This window comes from Martes martes (genome assembly GCF_963455335.1).
Source record: "Martes martes genome assembly, chromosome: 10".
In the NCBI taxonomy this organism is placed as follows: Eukaryota; Metazoa; Chordata; class Mammalia; order Carnivora; family Mustelidae; genus Martes; species Martes martes.
In genome coordinates, this window is record NC_137898.1 from 27,780,484 (window position 1) to 27,802,096 (window position 21,613).

General features: G+C 55.2%; 1 protein-coding gene across 2 annotated transcripts in view; it reads right to left on the reverse strand.

Moving 5' to 3' along the window:
- Positions 1 to 1,059: 1,059 nt before the first annotated feature.
- The window catches only part of PRR5L (proline rich 5 like), a 69,403-nt gene continuing 48,849 nt past the window's right edge, over positions 1,060 to 21,613 (reverse strand). For both annotated transcript variants that reach the window (XM_080816429.1, XM_080816428.1), the window contains 4 exons: positions 18,363 to 18,454; positions 15,239 to 15,379; positions 10,404 to 10,530; positions 1,060 to 2,265 (listed from right to left, as the gene is read on the reverse strand). In XM_080816429.1, coding sequence (XP_080672555.1) covers positions 1,871 to 2,265; positions 10,404 to 10,530; positions 15,239 to 15,379; positions 18,363 to 18,454 — 755 coding nt within the window. In that variant the 3' untranslated portion in view covers positions 1,060 to 1,870. The remainder of the gene's footprint in view (positions 2,266 to 10,403; positions 10,531 to 15,238; positions 15,380 to 18,362; positions 18,455 to 21,613) is intronic.

Sequence of the window (21,613 nt, forward strand, 5' to 3'; positions counted from 1 at the left end):
ATTAATGACTTTGCCTGGATCAATAAATACTAGTCCCAAGTGCTAAGTGTACCAGTAAGGACAGACACCATCAGTCAAAGAAATCATCACACTGTTACTTACGGATGTTCTAGATTGCTAATGCACATTAGTCAATTTGTGGACCTCACCCAATGCAGACACAGAGATGATTTTTTTGTTTGAAATTCTCCAAAGATCTCCCTAGGACATTTCTCTTCTACATTCTCTTAGAAGAATAAAAATGAGACAACTTTTTAAACAAACTTTCCAAAGTACAAGCCATCCAAAGCAGGACTCTGGTCATAGTCCAGATCTTCACCCAGAAGGGATGTGCCGTCAAGGCTCAGATACGCTTAAAAGGCCTCTTTCTCTGCCGGCAGCTCACACTGTCCTCGTCCCCTCCCAGCCACCTCCTGCCATATTGGAAGCCAAGCTGGCTCATGCCTCATTAACAGTTTCCAAAGACTAACAGGACACCTAGAAGGTACCAAAAGGATTCAGGAGAGCCTTCTCTTTTTTTCTCGAGCTGTTACCGGTGGGGCCAACAGGCAAATACAGAGAGCAGTAGTTCCAGGTGGACAAAGAGCCCAGACCTGGAGGGAGCAGTGTTAAAGATTCAGCACAGTACCAAAGCCTGCTGCCCCAAACAGCATGTTGAGAGCTCAGATGTCAGAAATTCCAGGCACTTCTTCAATCACAGGCAATAAACATCTCTCTAAAAGGTCCTGCCCACATCTCCCTCATCTTCCCCTGCTGTACAGCACGGAGACATTCCATTCACCACGACCCTCTGCTCGAGGCAAACTGAGGCTCCCCGTCTCGGTGCTGTAGACCGTGACGCTCACAAACACAGGCCACTCTGGATTCAAGTCCGGCTGCTTCCAGTGCTCTGCAGCGGACAAGCCCCACCCACCACCCAGCCTGCACCCTGAGCCACTTCCAGGCTCCTTTCCTAAGGGGGGAGTTGTTCATTTTCTAGCTTGAAGACAAACCCCCTTGGAAACGAGCAGTGCAAGATCCTACGTGCAAATATTTGCAAACTGGTTTTTTTTTTTTTTTGAAACGATGCACATGTAAAAAATTCAAGTCAAATCCAGGAACAGACTACTTGGTTGGCATCCACTGGCCCCACACCCCACAGCAGGAAAATGGTCAGTTTCTGAAATGAGAGAGGAACAAAGGCACCAGCTACTCCACCAGGGAGGTTAGTTCCTTGTGCTTGGGAGGAGGCTGGAGAGGGGAGCGCTGAGGCTTTGTCAAAGAGGGGGTTTCTCCAGCCGTGTGGCCCCCTGGGACCAAAAACCAAAGGCGGCATGTAGGATCTGGATACAGGTGAGAAGAACCCTCACCCGCCGGGGTCAACTCTTCCCAGGAATTCCGAAAGCGTAATAAGGAAAGCGCGTTCCCAGCGTCCTGTTTGGCAGGAGCTGCTGCCTGTTTTCGCTCCGCACAGAACAGGGGAGGAGAGGTACGGCTCTAGGAGCCCCGCATCACAAGCCCCTACACGGGAGCTCTGGAGGCCAGCGCACCCTTGCCAGCTTCGTGTGCAGCTCATCCGGCCTCTGGCTGTCATCATGCCAGGGGCCCTGGGTGATATGGTCAGGAGCAGCCGACAGCACTAATCTGGCTGAAGAGCCCAGAGAGGAGTATCTGGAGTCAAGCAAGCAGGAAGAAAGCATCAGGCAGTTGGGTCTGTGTGGCTACAGAGAGGGGGTCACAGTCATGAACATGGAGAGGTTCACAACTGGGGCACTTGGACTCGGCCTTCAGGAGGAGCCCCTTGGTGAGCCCCCCTCCTCACTGACCCCCGGGATGGAGCCGTTCTCATGCCAGTGGCAGGCCAGAGCTGGGAAGTCCTGGGGCTGGGCATTCAACCGAGGGAAGCACAGTTCAGCTCGGAGTCCTCCTGGCTGCCCGCGGTCCCCTGCTCCAGGCCATTGGGGCTGTCGGTGATGTTGGGCTCGCTGGAGCACTGTCGGTGCGGGGGCGAGAAGCTGGGCGGCAGGAGCAGGCACTGGTCCTCCCCGCCAGGCTCTTCACCCAGGCCCGAGTGCATCATGGTGGCCATCGCCAGCAGCTGGATGTCCGAGTGGGCGTTGGCCACCGTGTGCCGCCGCACGCTGCCACACTTCTCCAGGTAGGCCTCCCCCTCCTGCTCCGTCAGGGGGGTCAGAGCTGTCTCGTTCAGGGGCCGGCTGAGGGCGGTGGTCGGGCAGGCGTAGCTCAGGACCGCGACCTTGGGCCGGACCCTGGAGTGGCGTCTGGCTGCAAGAGACAAACCGGCAAAGGCTGTCACTGGGGAGGGGTGACGGGGGTGCAAAACCAGCGCATCTGTTTGGGGGAAGAAGGAGGTGGCAGCTCCTCGTCCAGAAGCAGCTGGAGGTACAGACCCGCCGGAAGGCCGGGGAGGAACCCGACACTCTGTTCTTGCAGCAACGCCTGCGCCTGCTGGACGCACCCCCTACCCCCCCTCCCGCCAGAGCAGGGGGCCCAGAGGGCTTTCCAGGGTGCCTCCCGTTCTAGGGTGTCTCCCCTCTTTCCCAGCTGCCTCCCGAGCTTCACTGCATTTGCCCTGTGTTTCCTTTCGACCAGTATCTTCTAAAGGCCTGGGCACTGGCTGGACCAGCTTCTAGAAGACACCCTGTGGCTCTGTTCAGCAGGAAGTAGGGGACTCTCGGGTGACAGCGGATGACTTAGCCCCTCAAGCCCAAGTCCAGCTAAGGGGACCTCGGCTGTCAAAGCAAGGGCCGTGGGACATCCTGACTGGGGCCACACGCTCCTCCCACCAGGTCAAGGGACCGACACCAGTGTTCTGTTCGAGTCATCTGCAATTCCAGCAGCCTTTGGCAGCACCATGGAATGGGCGAGGCTCCACAGATGGCCCTGTGGAGGCAGACCCCAAAGGGGAGGCCTGGGCACAAATTAATGCAAAACCGCCGCTGCCTGCGTGCCCCTCACATTCCAGAAGCTGCACTGAGCCCTGCCACGCGCTCATCTTTTCACTCCTCCTAAAAACGGAGCTCAAGTCATGATATGCTATTAGCCCCACTTTACAGATGAGAAAACGGAGTATCAGAGGGGTGATAATTGACCTATGTGCACACAGCGAGGCTGCAGAATGGCTGGGAGTGAGGGGAGGTCTCTATGCAGACCCTGCTCTTCCCAGAGACCCCCACAAAGCATGTGTAACTAGAAAGGGCTGAGGATCTCCAGGGAAGGGCGAGCCAAGTGGATGGGGTTCCGAGGCAGGACAAAGCGGATCCATGTGTCAGGAAGAACGTACCCTGGAGTTGGGCCTTCAGAGCAGCGAAACCCCCAGAAGGGGGAGGGACAGCCACTTTGAGCCCCAGGAGCAGCCTGAGCCAGGTCTGGGCCAGGGGCACCATCCGGACACAGGCTGGCTGGAACATGGAAGACATGCACAAGCAAGCAGGAGAGCCCCTGAAAGCCAGATGGAAGTTTCTGTGATCAGAGAAGCCGTGGGGGATGGGGTAGGTTGGAGGCTGTGCTCCAGAAAGATGCACGTGGCAGGAGCTACGCGGGGTTGGAGCCTGAGAAGCCAGAAGTGAGGAAAGCCGGGGCAACGACAAGCCTACATCCCCTCGGTCCCGGGGCAGTTACCTCCTATGCTCCTTAAGAGGCACCCCACCACTTCCCCCACATCGGTACTGCATCTGTCAGGGGCCGGCTGGAGGACCCCAGGGAGACAGAGGACTGAGACTGGAGGCCTGAGGACCAAGTGGGTTCCGTTTGACCTTCCTCCTTCTACCGGTGCACACCTTCCCAGCCATCCAGCCACCTACCCCATCCCATCTGCCCTGGCTTTCCACGGCTCCCGTGTCCTTGAGACCCTGAAGACCCCCAAAGAAGCCCATCCTTTTCTCAGCAGGGGGAGGCCGCGGGCAGCAGGGGAGAAGCGTGACGGGGTGGTGTTCCTGCACATGGACAGGATCCCAGGGGAAGACCTGGTTTCTAGAGGGAGAGCAAACCGTGTGGCTCAGAGACTGTCCTTGGGGACACGAGGCCCACTCTGCTTCAGTTCAGTCCCGGCTCTTGCTGTGGATCTGCAGGGCCCAGACACACTCTGTCGTCCCTTCCAGAGCTCACGCTCCTAGATGGGCATCGCAGTGAGACCTGCCATGTCTGTCTGCAAGGCTCTCGGTGGCTCCTGTCACTGGACAGTTTTATAGGTCCTCACGTACACCTCGATGCACATTCAGTGAAGACAGGTTGAAATCCTAAGCCTTAGGACTGAGTCACCAAGTCTGCCGGCTCTGAGCCCCAAGGGAGCCGATAGGTAATAAATAATTACTTCTCAAAACCAAAGAATGATATGCAGAGTGTTCCCATCCATTTTTGCACTGCTGGGTCCCAATCTCCCTTACACCTGGGCTACTTTCACTCTTCCCATTGTTCAGATGAGGAAGACTGAGGCTCAGCCCAACTCTCGTAGGCTCTGAACGGCAGTGCCCAGACCTTCCCCACAGCATGCTACTGCATCTCAGGGCTCTGCTGCTGCCCTCAGAAGATGCACTCCTCTCTGACGCCACGAACAGCAGACACTATCCCCTAGGAGGTGCCAAACAAGAGGCTGGTATTGGCCGGGAGAGGCTGAGTCAGCGGCTCTTCTCTTTGGGGAAGAACAAATAGGAGACAAAATGGCAAGGAGCAACCAAGAAGGAAGAATCCATGCCAAGCATTGGCCGAGGTTCTCTTGGGAGCACGGGTGCTCATACCCTCAACGTTTCTATAATGTTCCCACAGTGTTACAATAACCATGTATTTCTTTTATGATCACAAAAATCAATAACTATAAGACAAAGGCACCAGAAGAGTAGAAAGAAGCCAGGATCCCATTAATGAACCATCCTTTTAAAAAATGCCCTTAAAAACAATTCGTTTGTCCCCTGCCAGTTGTTAGAAGCAAGCACCTAGGACTGGCAGTTGCAAAATCTACTGTGGCCCAAACCCTCAACCAGCTGGGCTGGAGACGGCTAGACCATTCTATGAGCGCTGCTCACACGCAGATGCAGGAAGTCGAGAGAGCAGGAGCTAAGGCTGGGCCTTGGGGGACAGGGTAAGCTGACGGCCTGGGGGACAGATGGTGGACACACACAGCATCTCTGGAGGAAATGACCATTTGTTTGATGATTTCCGGGGACCCCAGCCCAGCAGAATGAGCCAGGAAAGGTGTTTCAGATGGTTGCCTGGACGGTACCCGTGTCTCTCTCTCTCTCTCTCTCTCTTCCGCTGTTAGCCCAGAAGCCCAAAGTCCTCGCAGGTCTAACAGGGAACAAAGACAAGAGCCACTTCAGCTGCTGCTGAGAGAGCTAGACCCATAGTGAGGGGCGGCTCCCCCGGGACACCTGCCCCCTTCTTCAACAGAAACTCTGAATTGTGATGTGCAAAACCCTGCGGTCACTGCTGAGAGGGAGAAATGTGAACCTGTCCCGGGGCCTGCCACAGGGGCCTGAGCCCAGTGCGCGTGCATGAATGTGTGTGCCCGTGTGCGGTGGGGGGTTGGGTCCTGGCAGCCGTCACTAGCTGAGCATCTACTGTGGGCAGGGGGCTGTATCACAAAAGGAGGTGCTTCATCGACATGCTCGTCTTCTGACCATTTTGCAGAAAAGGATCCTGAAGTCAAGATGCTGAATGACTTTGCAGCCTGTTAGTGATGGTTCAAGCTGAGGGCTCATTGCAGAGCCCCCGCTTGTGCCCGCTGGGAATCCTGCACGTGAGTAACCGTTCGGACAAGGTCAATGAGTACGGAATTACTGAATCACTCTACTGTACACCTGGAATACAATACTGTACGGGACCTGTAAGGGAATTAAAAACAGACACGGTCAACCAATGACAGGGCAGAGGTAAAGGCAGGAGCTCACTGGGAAGTCAGGAGAAGTCCTGAAGAGGAGTCGTTTCGGAGGGGCGGGCTCCAGACTGGCGGACGGACAGAACCCAGACATTCACTCACTCGCTCCCTCAGAGCCGAGAGCCGTGCTAGGGCCTGGGGTTCGAGGGGTTACACATGCTCCCGGCTCCCAGCGAGCTGACAGTCTGTGGGGGAGACTGACAGGTCATCAGGCAGGACCACACAGCACAGCAAGAGCCAGGATGTGGTCTGGGCTCCCAGGGAGAGGCACAATCTCTCCTCTGGAGTGATTCCAAGGAGGCCAGGCCACCCTCTAGCTGGTGCCCGTAAGCCAGCCGGTATCAGCTCTGCCTGGGCCCTAGAGATAGGGCACCTTCTTCCTTCTCTGTGCTCACCCCCCTGCTGCTCAGAGACTCAAGCAACTCATGCCAGGCCACACAGCAGAAGCCCAGCCCTTGTGGTTTCAAGGCCAAGTTCCTTCTGTGGCCGGCCCGCCTCTCTTCTTCAGGCTGTTCCCTGCTCATGACTCACAGGAGTGGCCTAGGACTCTTCTGCCTTCTGGGGGGAATGTTTTGGTTCCCAGGACTGGGTGTGGGCAGAACAGAGACCGCAGGGGCCGCTGGGCTGTGCTGAGTCCCCTGGGCAGACAGTGTTTCCTCGATAAGCTCCCACCAGACTCCAGAGTCAACCTCAGACAAGCACGTCAGCTGCGTCCCCAGTGGGGTCAGGCCACACACTGGGCTGGGAGCTGAGACTGCTACCCACACCGGGGCTGCCCGCCACCTTCCCGGCCTTCTTGTCTGTACCGGGGAGAGCCAGGCCCTGCCACTCAGAGAAGGAAATCTCCCTTAAAGAGACCGATTAAGCTGCGGACATCCCCTGGGGGCTAAAACATGTCCTTTCCCTGCAGGGGTGCCCTTTGAGCTGAGAGAGGAGCTGGGCCCTGCCAACTCAGCCAGCACCCACCTCTAGCCCTCCTCCTCCTGCCTTTCACACGGGGTGGGGCCTGGGGGAGCCTTTATTCCTTCCTCACTCCCCAGGCGCCCCGCGGAGCTCTGGGCATTCATCCCCCTGAACCGGAGCGGGCAATGGCAGCTCCTTTCCTGGAGAAGCAGAGCCTGGATGAGGCGGTCCTCAGGGCCTCTGAGGGGCCCTCGGTTCCCAGGCCTTTGATCTCCCGGGTGCGCAGGAGCAGCCGCCATAATGTGGGTGTTGTGACCTCTGCACACCAAGCCCACGGTGGGTGTCTCTCCGGGCCCTGGGCACCCGGAAGCCCACGAAAGCCTACCTGTCCCGAAGAGAAGTTACAGTATCTTGAGGAAAAGGGCCCTCCCCCTGGAGACATAACGGAGGAAGATCTGTGGGAGGCCAGGGCTTCTGTTGGGGAGAAACACAGCACACCGAGTGTTCTTGAGTGTTTGCTCCAAGGGCCCCGGAAGCAGGCAGGCCAGCCGCCTGGAAACTCTGGGAACTGGAAAAGTAGGATGTGGGCCTGGCCTCTGACAAATTTTTATTTACTTATTTTTTAAAGCTTTCACCCTTCCTCCTCGCCTCCACATCCCCACTGCCCTGGGAAGGTGACTGCTTTGGAGGAGAACCGTACATCAGAGAGACACTCCAACATGACTCCAACATGAGCCTCGTGCTCCTCTCTCTTTCTCTCTCTCCCTCTCCCCGCCCCCCGCCCCGGCTGCCACCGCCGCCACCCCAAGTCTTGCACGTTCAGTGAGTGAGGCTCCCTTCACAAACCCATCGGCCTGGCTCCCAGCAAGAAAGCCTTTCCAAGCATCCCCATGGAGTCAAATAGGCCTGGGCAGGTGCCCCCCAACCCCCCGGGAACCACTCCTCAGGAGCTTTCTTCCCAAGTCTGAGCCTGAGGTCAGCACAGCAGCCACCCCTCAGCAAGCTGTACAAGGAAGACAAGCATCTGGGTGGCACCTGCGGCATGACAGGCATCTGGTAAGTGGTGGCTTCTGAGATGAGCCCTCCAGCTGTCTTGGACCATGCCCAGCCCCCGATGGGCCCTGAGTGGACCATGGGGCTTTACACTCCGGTTGGTGGTCTCTGTGCTCCTCTCCTTCAGGCAGGACAGAGGTTATGGTCTCCATTCTACCAAGGGGAAGACTGAGGCTCAGGGAGTCCTCTTTTTATCTGGCAAAGGGGTGTCCTCAACAGGGAAGGGCTCCACCGTGACCATTTTAGTTGTTCGGCATGCAGAGGTTCAGGGTGAGAGGTCTGGCCCCAGAACTCTGCTGGGCTGAGGAACCCCCTCAGCTGTCCCTCGGTAAAAATCATCATCAGCTTCTAGAAACTGACCGGGGTAGGCAGTAGGTGAGGTTGGAGCATGCAGGAGAGCTGTCAAGTGCGACCAACATGGGGCTTTGAAATCCCAGCTCCAACAGCCATGCGACCTTAATCCTCATTTGTCTCACCTGCAAAATGGGTACAGTGGGGCCCACTCTGTGGTAGGTATCCAGCCCACCTGGTAGAGGGCCTGCCCAAGAGGTAGTCTGTGGCCGAGCCTTCCCTGAACACAGGCCACTTTGTAACTCTGAAGGCCTTTCAGTTCCTCGAAGGCTCCAACCTCCTGTTCCCCACTGCCCCTACCCCAGAGCCCTCCCAAAGATCCTTCCCTTTGCCTGGGACAACTGAGTAAACGGGGACGGCAGATTAACTCAAATTCATCCTACAGGACGCATCTCAGGTATCACTTCCTTTGGAGGGCCTCCCCTGATCTCCCAGTCCAGGTGAAGGGCCCCTTGGCTGATGAGCTTCCCCCCACCCCCAAGAGTCCCTGTACATAAATGAATCATTGTTTGTGATCTATTGTTTGTGACTTCCCCCCTGGACTGTGCACGCCAGAGGGCAGAGACGGGTCAGTCTGAGTCATGGGTTTACCCGCAGCACCACACCTCGCACGGCACCTGGGGGAGGGCCTCAGGACACATTTGCTACAATAATAATAAAACAATCAAAAAGAGTCCTTTTCTTCCCCCTCTGCCCCTCCTGAGACAAGAGCCCAGACGTGAGGACTGTCCTTGGTATAAGAAAACCTCAGGCCTTTATCATTTGCCAAAAGTATGTATTATTCTGAGTTTAACTGGAAAGCCAAAAGCATCCCCTCTTAGAGAAGTACTCCTGAACAAACTTCCAAATCTATCCTTAATCCTGGCTCTAGGCCCAGCTGATGGCCAGGTCCCTGCCACGGCCCAGCTCACCCACTTGTATCCTCATACCTGCCTGATTCCTCCCGCCACAGATTTGGTTAGGGTTGGGGTTAGGACTGAGCTGAAGTCAGAAGGTGGGCTCCAGGGAGGGCAGAGAAACGCGGCAGCCTGCTCATGGCTGGGGAGGCGGGGGGACAGTTTTCCTTCAGCTGGCATTGTCACTCTGGCTTGCACCAGCTCCTGGGTGGAATGAGCCAGTGATCAAGAGGAAAGGGGGTGGTGGGGAGAAGAACCTGCCAGCCAGGCTGGGGCCAGCACCCCAGAGGTGTGGCGGCTGGTGTCTCCAGATACACGAAGGGGCCAGGAAACCTGACAGCCAGCCCTGCTTTTTCTGCAGTAGTGAGGCCCAGGGAGGGGCGGAACCTCGCCGGACACAGTTCCTCCGCCCTTTCCTTTGAAGCTCAGCTACAATTCCACGGAAGCCAGGAGAGCGGGGCAAAAGATTCCAATTTCAGGGAATCCCTTGCCACCTCTGCACCTCTGTGTAGGTGCTGGTCTCCCCTGCCCGGGGTACAATTGCCTGTCACCCACCTAATAGATACGTTTTTGAGTGCCTCTTATATGCGAACCAGCATTAAAGTTGCTGCAGATAGGAAAATTCCTGCATCTGGGGGGCTCTCATTTCAAAAGGTAACTGAAGAATGTGTCTTGTGATAAGCCTGTTATAGGACTATTTCTGCATCTGGACTGCAGTTTCACGGGAGAGAAGGAACAGATCTCATCCACCCCTAGATTCTCCAGGGTGCCGAGTGCAGAGGCTGACACTAATGATGGCTTTAGAGCCACCAAAAGGACTTGTCCCCCATCGAGGAGCACCTATCCTTGGCATATAGGCCTTGGCGGTACCTACAGACAAGGAGGTGGGAACAGCAGCTCCATTTCATCTGGCCCAACACAAAACGAGCTGTTTTTCCATCTCAAGCTGCTTTCAAGGGAAAATCCACTACCGGTGGTTTTTCCATTCAAGTGTGTGTGGGGGGGTGGTGCGTGCTACCAGGCAGTTTCTGGTTATCACATACGGGAAAATGAACACCACAGGCACACAAAAAAGATCAAAGCCACCGATCAAAGATGCAGATCAGACAAGCAAGACCACAGAGGCTCAGCATCAGTCCCCCGGGAGGGATGGTGAGGCAGGGAGGTTACCACGACACAGGCCAGCGGGAAACACAAGTGATTAACACGCGCAGATCGGCCTGGACCCACAGCAGCAGCAAAGAGCTTGCGACACCGTCCAGGCTCAGGAAGACATTGCTGGCAGCTCTCAATGGGGATCCCCACAACCCAAGAGCCTCGCCCCTTACCTGCCATGTACGTGGGACCGGAGACGCTGCGGTCCTCACTGATGCCCAGGAAAGGAGACACCACTTGCTTCACCAGTTCCTCCAGCTGCAAATAACCCTCACTGGGGCCCGTGGGCTCATGAACACTCTGGAAATAAACAGCCGAGAGAGACAAAGGTCAGTCAAAAGCGGCCAGGGCCAGCTGGCACCCAGCCAGCAAATCCTGATTGCCCTCCTGCTACATTCAAAGCGGGGACACCAGCAGGCAGCATCCTCGTGACTGGAACGAAGGAATCCGAGGCCCGAGGCCTGAGCCACTTGCCACAGGTCACAGTGATCAGAACTGTGCCCCCAAGGCATGTCCTCCCACCGGGCCCCAGCCACGCAGGGTAGACGGGACACACCAGCTCAGGGCTGAGGGTTGACTGGTCCCGACCACAGTCGTCCCACCCCACCCTCACAGTAGCTGCTTCACGCTTGGCAGGCACTTTGCATAAGCACTTTACATGGACCAAAGCACAGAGGTCTCTCAACAATGCAAGAAGCCAGATGCCCCCATCATCCCCCTTCTGCAGACTAGAAAGTTAAGACCCAGAGGGCTCGTGTAACCCAGGACTGGAATGCAGGCTGCTTTGGCTCTGAGCCCATCTTACTGCTACTTGTTAAGGAGGCTAGAAAAGAACGGGGAATAGAATTTAGCCTCAAGATAAAAGAGTCAGTTCAAAAGCCCAACATGACAGGCGTCCTCAGGGCTAAGCCTGGGCAAACGCCAACTAACACCAATGACCATGGTCAAAAACAAAAAAGGAGACCAAAAGTGACCAAGGTTCTCCAGAAGACCAGCAGACTCCTAGGGGGTCCAGTTTCTCTCTGGAAAGGACTCGAAGCCTTGCTGGGTGTCGAGGAGTCGGAGGAGAGCAGAGCTGTGCTCAGCCCAACAGGATGTCCCACCGAAGTCTCAAATTGGAAGGGAGGGTCCATCATCTTCACTTAAAAAGTAAGAACTCCCCACCATGCTGGAGTTTGGGGGGATGGGAGAAAAAGATGGTGGTGGGAGGGTAAAGCCAGAAGAGCCCGTCCCACAGGCTGGGGATGGCTGGGTGAGGCGGAGGCTCCCTTGGATGCCAGCTGACTTGGCCCATGTCAGCTCCTTCCCCCGGAGACAGGGAGGGCTGGGGGCGGTGGAAGGGAGGGGGGGCTGGCTTAAGAAAACACAAACAGGCTAGGGAAGGGGGTTACAGGGCAGAAGACTCGGGGTTGGGGATGAGAGGGGGTCAGAAGGGAGGACATGCAGAAAAAATAGGCTGCAGCAAAGGGTGCCCAGCACTGCACGGGGCTGGGAGGGGGGAGGCAGGAGGGTTTTCATGGCCCCTGGGCTCTGACACCTGGCCCTCGGCCTGGGCTGAAGCCCTATAAAATCCAGCAGTGGAAATGAAGGGGGAAAGCACTTCAGCCAGGAAGGGACTCCTCAAGGCGGCAGAAGAGAGAAGGGAACCTTCCTCGGGCTCCCTGGAAACCACTCAGGACTCAAACCAGGGCAGTTTCAGCCCCAAGACCACCTCGACTGGTGTTCAGAGCTGAGGAGACTTTTCTTTTCCTTCAATTTTTTTCCTCCTTGATTACTTCTCCTCTGCCTCATCGCCCCAAGCCTTCCCTCGACTCAACAAGAGAGGGACAATGGAGAAAGGGGAAGAGACAAGAGGTGGGGCGAAAACGGGTAACTTGCGCATGGTTTGGAGCCCGGAGAGTTTTGCCCCAGGGCAGCCGCGGACAACCTGACTTGCACATAGCCCTCAGCCCGGCTGCCAGGCTGGCCCAGCACAAAATGAAAATGTGGGTGGGGTCCCCTGCTTGGCAGGGGACCCCGGGTGACTGCACGGGTGCCCCTCGGAAGGCTCTGTCCCAGGATGATCTCAAGACCTGGCAGCACCTGTCAGGAGGAGCCAGATCTCAGGCTCAGCCTCTCCCTGGGGCAGCCTTCTCCCTGGGGACAGAAGCGTGCCACCCAGAGAGCAGGGAACTTGGCAGCCCCTTGCACGTGTTGGGGAGGGAGGGGCTTGTTCCGGGACATCTGGAAGAGCTGCGAAAAGGGGACACCTGAAGGCCTGAGGAACGGCTCTTTTCGCTGCATGAGGGTCAGGCGAGGAGAAATCAGCTCCAGATCTCGTGGCACTGGGGTGAGCGGGGGCCTGGGGAGAGAAGGGAGCAATTCCAATGACTGGGGCCCCAGTTTCCTGTAATGAGCACGGTCCCAGGGCATTCAGACCCAGAGCATTCATTCCTGCTGCTCAGGAAGATAGACGCGGACGGGCCAAGGATCCCCTATTCGTCCCTGTCACATTCCCAGCTCTGGGCTTTAGTTTCCGGAGTGAGGAAGAACACAAGCCAGGACTCGTCCCACGAGACCCTCCGGGAAACAGCGCCAAATGACCGGAAGGACAGTGGACCATCTTAGAAGCTTCTGCGGCCTCTCCCAGGGCCCTGGGGCACTGCAGGAGGGAGGCCGTGGTACCTGAGCAAGGCCGGCTGGGCAGGTAGAAAGACCAAGCGCTGAGGGACGGGTGACAGATTTACTCTCTTATAAATTACTATGTGACCTTAAGCTGCTTGACCAACTCTGCACCTTCACCTCATCTGCGAAAATAGGAAAACAGGGACTGTCCCCTTGCTCAACTTCCCAGACACCTGTCACAACCACAGAGCTTCTCTCTACTTCCTTCCCTCGGCCAGGAGAGAAATCCCTGCACGATGGTCACCATCAGGGGACTGGAGGGAGGCCAGAGGCCTGGGGTCAGTCCCGCTCAGGCTCTCTCTAGCTGTGCCATCCCTCACCGGACATGTTTCATTAACACCTACCACGTGCCTACCACGTGCCTACCACGTGCTGGGTGCTGAAAGCATAAGAGGGAAGAGAACACGGACAGACCTGCCTTGACTGGAAGATGGCTGTGGGCCCCGCGAGACAGTGTCCTCTGCAGAGGGAACCCAAGTGCGAAGACTCTGCTGCCACAGGGGGAGGCAAAGGGACCAGTGTGACCAGAAGATCCAGGTGAGGCTGGGGAGGTGGTAGGACCAGAGGCCGGGACACAGATCAGGCCATTCTCCTAAGATCACCAGGAACCCCATGGAGAGCAACGCGGGCTAGGGGGGAGGGTGGGTGAAGGAAGCGTCTTCTAGGCAAGCAGGCCAACCCCTGTGGGGCTGCAAGGGGATGATGGCAGCCTTCCGATAGGGCTGCTGGGTTGTCCCATGTGGGAACGTGGTGGATGTTTTTCATGAGCACAGACAGAGGCCTTCCTGGGCTGCTATCAGCAGGTGGGGGCCCTCACCCCGTCTCCCTCCAAGGAACAAAAACAGCACCCACAACAAAAAAATCACCTCTCATCCTTAAAACAACGTAAACGGAAAAAAGAAGGGGAAAGCCCAACTTCTCTTTCCCAATCTTCCCATCTGAACCCCAAAGGGGTCATTTTCTAGATTCCTCACTCGGGATACAAGCTCTACTTCATGCTTCTCAGACACGAACCCTTCCCATATTTTCCAGACCCTCCTCCTTCTCCTTCCTGCCCGGAAAACACCCGACCTGGCTCTCCAGCCAATGACGAGTATCCTCATCTTATTAGGTAACTCGTGCTCCTCTGGGACTTCAGAAAAGGAGGAGAAGGCCCAGAAGGGTGGCCCAGCTCAGGGACCCAGAAGAGAACAGCAGCTGGGGGAGAGGGAGACCAGACCCCATGCCTGCCGTAGGGCACTGGGGTCACCGCCAGCCTGAGGAAGGGTGACACCGGCTGCCCCAGGGAGCAGCTCAGACCCAACGTTGTGACGTTTGAACTTGTTACAGAGATGGAGGCACCGGAGCCATCTTTTGCAAGGCGGCGGGGGGGGGGAGGACCCTGACCACATCTATGTTTTGTGGGAATCGTGCACCCCCACCCATAGGATCGGGTTCCCTGAGGCCGTATTTATATACGTGACTGAAGGTCACGGCTGACTGGCACAGGAGAGTTGGGTGGCCGGGGCTAGACCAATCCAGTGCCTTCCCCTGAGTGGACACAGCTCTGAATCCTACGACTTCTGGCTGAGGGACCTTGGACAAGCGCACATGTCCTGGGTTCCCGTTTCTTCACCTGGGAAATGGGAATAGCAACACCGACTACCTACGGAGGAATCCTCTGGGTGATCTGATTCAGAATATACTGCACAAAGTCCCGGCCTGCACCCGGTACCTAGCTCATCTTCCTACTGTTGATTCAGAATGCGGAGGAAGAGGCAACCACGTGGGTCATTTCTCGGTGGAAACACGTAAGCTGCGTGTGTGACGCCACGTTTGGCCACGTGTAAACCGGGGAAATGCACGCAAGTCTGCAGAGAGAGGGGGAGAGACAGAGACACACGGTCCAAGAGACACCAGGCAGGGTCAGCAGAGGCGGCGTCGGAGAGACAGGGAAAGACCAGCAGGTGGCGACAGGCTGGCAGCTTTGGGGTCTGAGGTGGTCTCCCTTCCATCTGTGGTCTTAGGACGCCCACCTGCCCCTGGGGAACCTTAGTGACTATAGTCTGGCTCCATTCACCTGCAGGGGGCGCTTGCTGTCACGTGCTCCTTGTGTCTGCTCCCTGAATGACAGGACCCCGGTTCTCACGCGCACCCCCCTCCTCGTCCCCCGACAGCTGGGATCCTAGCACGGAGCACAGCCTCACAGGTGCAGCAAATGAACACACGAGCTAATGAACAGGAATGATGACACTCTAGCATAAGAGCTGAGCTAAGGTGCCCAGGTCGACCGGTCCCATCCCCGTCCCACAGGGTCTCTTCCTAACCCAGCCCGGTGGCCATGTCCCCAGGGGGCCTCACCCACCTGCAGGATGAGCAGCATCTGGACGATGGACGGAGGCGGCGGGGACTGGGCCAGCAGCAGCACTTCCCCCAGCTTCACCTTCAGCAGCACCAGGTCACGGAAGCCCAGCAGGGAGATCTGACGGATGGTCAGCTCCTGGCCCTGGAGAGGAAAGAGGGGGCAGCGCTGGGAGGTGAGAGCCAGTGGGACAGGCCACCAGCACAGGGTCCAGGATGCCCAGTATGAACAGAACACCAGGATGGGACAAGACGAGGTATGCGCAGAACTTGGGGAGCGGGGGGGACGCTGCCAAAGAGTCAAAGACTTGGCCCCAGTCCTCCCCAAGGAAAGCTTCATGTACAGTAAGGCGTGACTGGACCTGCCTGAGTGACCCAAGATGATACAAGACACATAAATGGGGACCATGCTGTCATGAGTTTGGTGGGGGGGGGGGCGGTCAGGAAGGAGGAAGAGAGAGCAAGATGGGGGGAAACGAGAGAAAAGATCAACACCCCACCCCACCCCCCTTCCAGGCTGCTTCCTCAACTCTGTTCAGTACGTGAGCACTTAGCCTGCACCAGGCCAAGAAGGAGAACGCACGGACGAGTCTGACCACGCAGGGTGTGGGTGGGGGCTGGAAATAACTAATAATCCTAAGAGCTGACAATTTACTAAGCTCCAGGTGCTAGGCAGGACTTTCAATATTTTAGATGGAACTAACACGATTAATCCCCACCCTTCGGGATAGGTACTGGTAAAAAACCTACTTCACACGTGAAATCCCTTGAGCCCAGAGTTATGGTTCTAGCCCCAGGGTAGAGCCGGATCTCAAACCTTAACTCTCTGATTTTAGGGCTCCCAAAGTTTCTCAAAGCAGAAAGAGAAAAGAGGGTCTCTCTCCGAGACTGCCCTTTGCGCGTATACACACAGCACACACCAAAAATGGGCTGCTCTTGGCGGAGCCAAGATCTGAAGGGACCTGCGAAACAGGATGTCACTTTTCATCCCTCAGGTCCACCAAGGCTTAAGGAAGATCTACATTTGCTAGAACTACTCAGGGTTTCACAGAACCACACAGAGTGCTTTTGTCTTCCCCGCATCCCCTCCTCTTTGCCCGCTTCTGTCCCCAGAGATTCACATGACCGCCCCTGGCACCTTCCAGGCTTGGGTCAAACACCCCCTTCTTTGACTGCCTTCCCCACCCATCTCCAATGGCAGCGGTGCTCCCCCCAACTTTGCCTTTTCCAAGGCAGTACAGTCCACACTGACCTCTGACCTCGTAACTATCTGTACCCTCGCTTCATCTCCCAAGTTCCTTTCTAAGGTAGGAAAATGAAGGCAAGCTTCCACGTCCTTGAACACAGTAGGTCTTCAAAACCCCGTCTGTCCACAGAGGAACTAGGTCTGACATAGACACCTACACAGACAGGGGGCTCTAAGGAGGATCGAGCTGACCTGACAGACATCTCGGTGTGTTACTATCAGCAATGAGGACCCCTAACTCTGGGCCTCTCAAGGTGGGGAGTCTGGGTAGGCAGCAGCACTTGGGAAACTCTGTGGGGGACAGGGGGTGGACAGGGGCAAGTCAACTTCCCTGGAGCTTGTTATTTTCCAAGAGAAGCAGCTGGTAACATTCCAGACCCACACAACTGGGATCCCGCCTGGATATATGTCAGTGAGGGCCCTTCTTGGCCATCCAGTGACTATACCAGGGCCACACCCACTCAGATGCCACACTCCCATTCTAACCCATCCGGATACCCACACCTTGGAATTCTGTGCTCATGGGGTCCTAAGACAGACACTCGGGTGTACACACACAGGGTGGCCAAATAAAACGGAGAATGTCCAGTTGAATGTGAATAATTTTTTAGTAGAAGTATGTGCTAGATTTTGCATTATTCATCATTTATCTGAAATTCAAACTTAACTCAGCATCCTCTAATATTATTTGCTAACTCTGGCCACGCTACCACCCAGGCTGGTCTTCTTAGGACCCAACATGGGCCTAGGAGTGACCATTACCGGGAGGGGGACGTCTGTGGGGATCGGAGCTGAAAGGACCCTATACATGCTCCAAACCCTCTCGGAGGGGCACAGGATAGAGCTGAGGAGGGGATGAAGAGAGCAGTGAGCTAACGATCTGAGCTTTTCCTGGAACTACTCGGGGCAGGCCAGAAATGGGATATGGACTCTGTAGGCATAATCTCCCAATTTTTAGACATTGATATATATTTAATGGAATTCCAAGTTCCCACACACTATCCAGAGCAAGAAAAGCATGTGGGCCCTTATGTCCAGCACGTATCATGGCCAAGGGCTGTGCTGCTGTGGGGCCCCACACCCGCCCTTCAACAAAGCCCCCATGAGATCTGCACCTTCACCCCAGCGGGCAGACCGGGGGCAAGATAAATGGAGGATGCAGATGTGAATCTTGGGGAGAACAATCCATCAGTCAACCTGACTGCAGGGGTGTCCATTCTGACCGGGCAGTGACCAGTCCTGTTATCAGCCTCTGCAGAAAGGTGGAGGAAGGCAACTCAAGTGTTAGGACAAGCTCCGGTCACAGAGTAAGAATACTAAGGAGATGCTGCTCATTTTTCGCTGGAAGTCCCACATTCTGCAGATGAGACAGAGCTCTGCGCAGAGAAGTGAAACGAGTTTGCCCAAGCCCAACTACCGATGGAGTTCAGTGTCCTTTCTGCTACCTCCTGTGGCTACTCGTCTTCAGGCATCCATCCTTTACGGAAGGCAAGTAACATGATTCCCTTCCCACAATCTGAGACAACAGCATCCGTGGGCTTCAAAGAAAGGGAGGGGGAAGAAAAGAGAAAAGAGAAAAGTCTCCCTGCCCCGTCTTCTCTACTTATGAAACAAACCGCTCCAAGAACATACAGGCAGACTCAAAACCAAGAGCATGATGAGAGCCTACAAATTGCTGGTTCAGCGGGCACTCTCCCTTTGCTTGAGGTTAGATGTGAAACACAGACCAGAGAGCCCTCCGAGAGCGCCGAGGTCCTTAGCCAACTCCGGCGCCCAACGTCCTGCCTCTGCCCCGTTCACCAGGAGGCCCCAGCTGGCCAAAGGCCAAGGAAGGAGACAGAGCGCCGAGGCCAGCAGGAGGTCGTTCCTCAGGGAGACTGACCTGAACTGGATAAAATATTGCCTGCAGGGTGGGGAGAGTCTCAGTGAAGAAGTGGTCCCACACTTCAGCCAGAACCTCAATGCGATTTTCACCTACACGAGGGCGAGAAGATAGGAGGGGAGAAAGAAAGAAAAGAACTTGTCATTACTTGCAGGACAGGCTAGAGACAGTCCCATGTCAAATGCAGCACGGGGACAGGGGTACAGAAGAAGCTCATTATCTACATTTGCTCTAGGAGGCATTACTACAAGTAAATGTGGGATTAGATGGGAAGACTTCACGGAAAATAGACAAATATGTCTTCTACCCCCCATGCCAGGAAAGGGAGCTGAAGTTTGGAAATCACATGACAACTGGTGCCATCATGGGAATGGTTACAACATTCTCAGGCACTGTGCTAAACAACTTATCTATAGGCCATTTCATGAGTAAACTCTATGACTTCATTTTATAGGCTCAGAGAGGCCAAGGGTCTAGCTCAACATCACACAGCTAGAAGGCAGAGCTGGGAGGCCAGAACCCATGGTCTTGACAGAGTTAATCTGGGACGATCGTGGGCACAGTTATTTACTGTTTTCATTTTCTAATCATGACAACACTGTTTTGGGGGTTTTTTTTGTTTTAAATTCTGGATTTGAGCTATCAGTACAGGGAGAAGAAAGAAGGACCTAGAAAGTGCCACTTCTACCCACTGGTTTGCAATAACCAGAGGCCAGGTGGAGGGTGGGATGTGGACAGCACACTCTGCAGTGGTCACCTGCTAGACACAGGACCCACCTGCTGCTGTGCCTCCTCTCACCCCTGGGACCCATAAGGCTGACCACGGTCAGGCACCAGTCCCGGGCTGCCTGTACACGGGTCACCCCAATGCCACCGGAAGGCGGTGCCAGGAACTCTGCACCTGCAGGAAGGCGAGCACGGGCAGAGAGGGGCCCGCACAGTGGCTGCTTTTTAATGACCTAGATGACAGAGCTGATTGAGCACTGTCTTTGCTCATCTGAGGCAGAGAAACTGGGTCATCCAAGATTAGACACCGAGAGATGCGTTTGGCAAAACACTGCCAGTTCCACTGAGCAGATCTTGAAAGATTCATTTAGCATCTTCCGCCTATTAATTTAATGGACAATAAAAGCAGTGGCTGGGAGAGAGAGCAGAGCAAGGGCATAACTAGCAGTGAGCAGGGCCGAAGATGTGTAGAGTTTGAAAGGTCAGAGAGAAACACACTTGGGGGGAGGAATGCAAATCCATAGCACCCTTTAATTTCCCTCCTGGACTGCTAATTACAGTTGGCTGGAATTTCTCATTGACTTCTCCGTCCCCTCCACTAGAACGGGAATGAGCGCATGAGCCCCGTCCATCCTGCTCACCATTATTATTTCTAGGGCTTAGCACGATGCCAGACGGATCAATAAATCCATTTTTAGAAATCTTTCAGTAAATGAATGGCGAGGATCAAGTGTACAGGTTTTCCCAGATGCTAAGGCCGGTGAGTGAAAGGAGGTTACCATTTAATCCAAATATGGGACGGGGCAGAACAGGACTAAATAATTCGCTCCAACATTTTCCTTTGCTCTTAGATCAAGAAAACCTCTACAAAATGAGCATTCTGGTGGGCAGGGGCAGAAGTCTGTTTCCTTCTTCTGCAACCTTACCCTTGACCTTTCCCTTTGACCTTTGGGCCCTACTATGTGGATTTTACCTCAGCCCTTAATGCTCACCATGATCCTTCACACCACAGGGCTTTTGCATGTGCTAGTCCCTTTGCCTAGACTGTTCACCAGCCCCCGCCCCACTCTTTGCCTGACTTACATCTGTCTGTCCCTCTAGTTTTAGCTCCAATACTGCCTCTATAGCAAAGTCCTGCCCACTGGTCAAACCCTCCCCCTACGGACTATACTCTTGGTATCTGTTGCAATTACGGTTTTATATTTGATGATGATTTGATTAATCTCTCTCTCCACCACTGGCTGTGAGCTCCATGAGGGCCTGGAATCCTACGATGGCTTTGTTCAGCACAGTGTCCCCAGCACCTAGCAAAGTGCCTGGTACGTAGCTGACCAAAAATCACCGTCTGAATGCACAGATCTTTTCAAACGCAGGCTATGCTAGTTCACAGCAGGGAGGAGTCGAGGAGGTCAAAAGGAACATCTGAGATGTTAGCTCTCATCCTGGTACCCAAGAACCCATCCTGGTATCCAACACCTGGATAACGTCCTTCCCAGGAAAAAGGGCTCCTCCAGCTCCTTTACTGATGGCCTGTATCCTAAGCCTTCCATGAGGCAGACAAGCAGAGGCCTTCTGGAAATGGAGGAAGGGAAGGGGACCCCTGCAGGTCAGTGCTGGTGCCTACTGACTCCCCCCCCACCCCCACCAAGACGGAACGCTCGTCAGCACACGAGGCAATCCTTCCACCCAGCAGCTGGAAGGCACCTCTTCTGGGAACCTGGGTCTAATTGCGGCCTTCAAACTTCAGAGTAATGGACGTTTTGGAAAGCATTCGGAAGAGAACATCAGACAGACACAGGCTAACAAAACAGGGTAGCCCCGGGGAAGAGAGTTACAAGGAGGTGACTTCACCTTCAGAAAACAGCCCAGAGGACTCAGCTTCCTGCAAAGATGAAGGGCGACTGGATGGAAGGTTCTAGATGGACACCCTACAGACACTGTCCTCTTAATGGGCCATGGGAGTTTAGATCACCGCACGTCTACAGAAGGGAAATGAGAAACTCCTCACGGTCAAGGTCGCTAAAACTTAGGGAAATGTCACTGTCTCCTGTCCTGCCCGGAGAGGAGCTCTGTGTGTTGGTTCTGCAGCCGTTATGCTGCAGGTGCATAAACAGGGAGGTCTGTTCCGTGAAAGGATGGATCCTATCCTTGGTTTACGAGCTACGTTTTATAGCCAGAGGATCCAGGGACCTGGGTGGCTCAGGGGGTTAAGCCTCTGCCTTCGGCTCGGGTCATGATCTCAGGATCTTGGGATCGACTCCCGCATCGGACTCTCTGCTCGGCAGGGAGCCTGCTTTCTCCTCTCTCTCTCTCTGCCTGCCTCTCTGCCTACTTGTGATCTCTGTCAAATAAACAAATAAAATCTTAAAAAATATAGCCAGAGGATCCTTTTAGCCGAATAAAATATTTCTTGGAGGTGTAGTACATAACATAAAAAGTGGGGATGTTCGGAAGACAGGCAAGGCCCTTACAGGTTTTCCACAGGCCCCTTGGCTGTGCAGTAGAGCCGCTCAGACGCCTGGACG